Source organism: Arachis duranensis, chromosome 2, assembly GCF_000817695.3.
Source record: "Arachis duranensis cultivar V14167 chromosome 2, aradu.V14167.gnm2.J7QH, whole genome shotgun sequence".
In the NCBI taxonomy this organism is placed as follows: Eukaryota; Viridiplantae; Streptophyta; class Magnoliopsida; order Fabales; family Fabaceae; genus Arachis; species Arachis duranensis.
Window position 1 is genome coordinate 254357 of NC_029773.3, and position 3471 is coordinate 257827.

The 3471-nt window shown below is 25.3% G+C and overlaps 1 protein-coding gene across 1 annotated transcript; it reads left to right on the top strand.

Moving 5' to 3' along the window:
• LOC110277499 (AT-rich interactive domain-containing protein 1-like) lies at positions 1 to 2931 on the top strand. Its single transcript, XM_052257173.1, has 3 exons — positions 1 to 483; positions 1224 to 1746; positions 2849 to 2931. The coding sequence occupies exons 1-3, from the start codon at positions 1 to 3 to the stop codon at positions 2929 to 2931; spliced, it is 1089 nt and encodes a 362-aa protein (XP_052113133.1).
• The last annotated feature ends 540 nt before the right edge of the window (positions 2932 to 3471 follow it).

Sequence of the window (3471 nt, forward strand, 5' to 3'; positions counted from 1 at the left end):
ATGACAACAACAAAAAAGATTCATGGTGGTAACTATGTGAATCTTGTGAGTTCATCATCATCAGAGTCAAGTGATGAGGAAGACAAAGAAGTTTCTAACCAAGAATATCTTCATGATCTGGACGTAGATACAACGGTATGTGTATTGAATCAATTCATTCTCGACGACTCAATTCTCGCCGAGTATGGTAGAAAAGAAGGAGGAGATAGTAGTGACGATGAAATACAAGTGTTGAAGGAATTTGATGTTGAAGATAAAAAATGTGGTGGTTGTGACGGCAATGATAATGACAGAAAAGGTGACAATAATTCAATGGAATTATTGAGTTGGGTTAAAAATGTTGCGGTGAATTCTTATGGTGAATCTAAAGTTGGTTTAACTTGTAATAATAAAAACCCTGAGAAGAAGAAGGTTTTGTCGTATAGAGAGGCTGCCTCCAACAAAAAAAGATTTAGGTCAAGCAGGGAACAACAATTTTGGAAGGTAACTTTAATTGTTTATTTTATAAAAAATAATTTTTTTGGATAATTAAAGATATATCTGTGTGAATCAATTTTTGATAGATTATATTCTCAATATGTTAGTTTAGTTATTCTGCTATTAGTTAATCTATTAAGTTATCATGAAAAAGAATTAATTTTCAAATTGATAGATTATATTCCATGTATTTTGGATAATGAAGATTTTCAACTCTATATATTATCCAAAGAAATATCATCAGAATTATTTAATTTATTTTAGAAATTAAATCACTATTGTAGTTGGATAATAAAAATCTTAAAATCCATTTTCAATAAATGTCTCTTCATTTTGGTATCAAAACTTTGGTTGTGTACAACATTTTTCTTTGTAATATGTTGTTTATCAAGATGTCTTTTAATATTTTTTATCCAAATATTTTTTTTATAATATTTTTTAATATCTAGTTTCATTGATTTTTTAAGTTGTTGGTGTTTTATTTATAGTTTTTGATCGGTTAATGTTTTATTTATGCTGATTTAATTAAATGTCACTTATTTCAATATTTTGAGCTTAAATGAGTGATTGTAACTATTAAAAAAAATTGTTCAAACTTATTATATATATACTTTAAATTTTTTTCTATCAATGTTGCAACTTATTATATACTTCAATAAAATCAAAATTTGTAAACAAATTATACTTATAAGCTATAACATTATATATACTTATTAAACCAAAATATTGGTGTCATCATTTTGTAGAGTCAGAAAATGTGTCCATCATTGTATGAAGAAGAGCCTAAGGATGGAATGTATAACCTTAGGAAGAAGCTCAAGAAAAATAATAATGAGAGATTTTCATCTAAAAGATCCACATTTTCTATTCGTACTTCTTCAAATGCATCATTGGATCCTCAAAATCAAGAAGAAAAAAAAGAAGACAAAGAAAAAAAACATACAGCCAAAAAGATGTCTAACAATTCTAAACAAAAATCGTTTTTTGATCGACACGTGAGAGTAAAGCATGTCCCTATAGGTCCAAGACACCAAGTTATGGTGCCGGAATGGAACGGCGGCGGCGGCATAGCTTCCTTGGAAAGCGACTCAAAGTGGTTAGGTACAAGAATATGGCCATTAAAAGATGGAATGAATCCAAGAGTTATGATTGAAAGGGATCCAATTGGAAAAGGAAGACAAGATTCATGTGGCTGTTTGGCACGAGGTTTAGTAGATTGTGTTGGATTTCATGTTGCTCAGAAAAGGACTAAACTCAAGCTTGAATTAGGTAAGCATTTTGATTATTTGTTTAAGACGAAGATTTACGTACAGTTATTTTTATTTAAAGTTAATAGTTAAGAAGAATTAAATAATTTAACATATTTAACTAAATTATCTTTTAATAATTATTAATTTCACATAAAAATAATTGCATGTACAGGAGTTTACTAAAAGCACAACTGAGAAGAGTTTTTTTCCCCTTCAAAATTTGTTAAACATATTCCTAAATTTTATTTTATTTTAATTTTATCCTAAAAATTTTTTATTTGTATCAAATATACTGTTGATCACTAAATTTTTTAAAACCTTAGGGTCAATTCAACAGCAATTTTACAAAAATAATCATCAATACAAGTAAATTAGAGATAGTTATTAACAATATTATTAGATTAATCTTAAATTTTTTGAAAATTTACTGTCAATGATATATTTGATGCAAATAAAAATTATTTGGATAAAATTAAAATAAAATAAAATTTAGAAATATGTTTAAAATTTTTGACAAATTTAAAAGATAAAATATATTTTATCCTTTAAATAATTTATTAGTAAAAAATGTATGTTACGTAAATAATAAGTTTTCAACTTTTAATAACAGGTTCAAAATACATATCTTTCTTGTTTTTGGTGTAATTATTGTCACATGCATATCGTTGTCAAAATCATTTATTTACATAATATTTCTCTCTTTATCAATGCTTAAACTAGGTTAAATAATTTGATCCTTGTAATTTTTTTTATCTGTCTAAATAAAAAAATGAACATGTTTTATTATTTTAACCCCTAACATACATCAGTAAATAATCACATAATGAATTAAATAATGTGATGTTAAGGTATATTGTCTTGTCTTGCTATGTTATTAGTATTTTAGGATTTGGTTGATTTTTTATTTTCTACCAATACATTTTGTTTTTTAAAAATTTGTACTTATTTAAATCATTTATTAATTTTTTAATACTAGAAAAAAAAAATAGAGAAAGAATTAATGTACATTTACTACTCATGTTTTTAACTCAAAAACACAAACTAATAAGACTCAGCTAATTATAAGCATTATAATTAACACTATTACCAATTACTCATTTTTTTATGTATACATAATACAGGTAGAGCTTTTTATGAGTTGGATTTGGACAAACCAAGAACAGATATGAGGAAGTTGTTAAGTGAGGAAGAAGAGGAAGAATAAGAAAAGAATATATATATATAAAAATTAGATGCAAAAAGAATAATGTCCTGAATAATATAATAGACTGCTTGCACTTCTCAAAATGAAGGCTTCTTTATTATTAAGTTTGTAAGCCTTTCAGTATGATGATTGGACTTTTGCCTACTTAATTAGCTTCTTGTTTAAAATATAAACCATATATATAATTTCTTTTTAGTAATAAGCTTGGTTTATTCGGATGTATGTCTTAGTATATGTGATTGTTTGGGTGCTATTATTTTGATAAAAAAAATCTTTTTTCATTGAAAAAAGATCTTTTTTATTTTTTTGTGTGTTTGGCAAATTTCGAGTAGTAAAAGTAAAAGCACTAGAAAAATCAGAAAAACTTCTTTTTTGAGAAGATGTAATTTACATCTTTTTTTAAAAGATATTTTTTCCTTAAAAAAAGATGTTTTTCATGTAATAAATAAACAAAAAAATATTTTTATATTGTTATATCCAAACATAATTGATAGATAAAAAGATCTTTTTGTATGAGATACCCAAACATGCAATTACTTT

Coding starts and splice junctions, on each gene's coding strand:
- LOC110277499 (XM_052257173.1), top strand. CDS start 1: ATGACAACAACAAAAAAGATTCATGGTGGTAACTATGTGAATCTTGTG. Junction 484..1,223: donor GGGAACAACAATTTTGGAAG/GTAACTTTAATT, acceptor ATCATTTTGTAG/AGTCAGAAAATGTGTCCATC. Junction 1,747..2,848: donor TAAACTCAAGCTTGAATTAG/GTAAGCATTTTG, acceptor TACATAATACAG/GTAGAGCTTTTTATGAGTTG.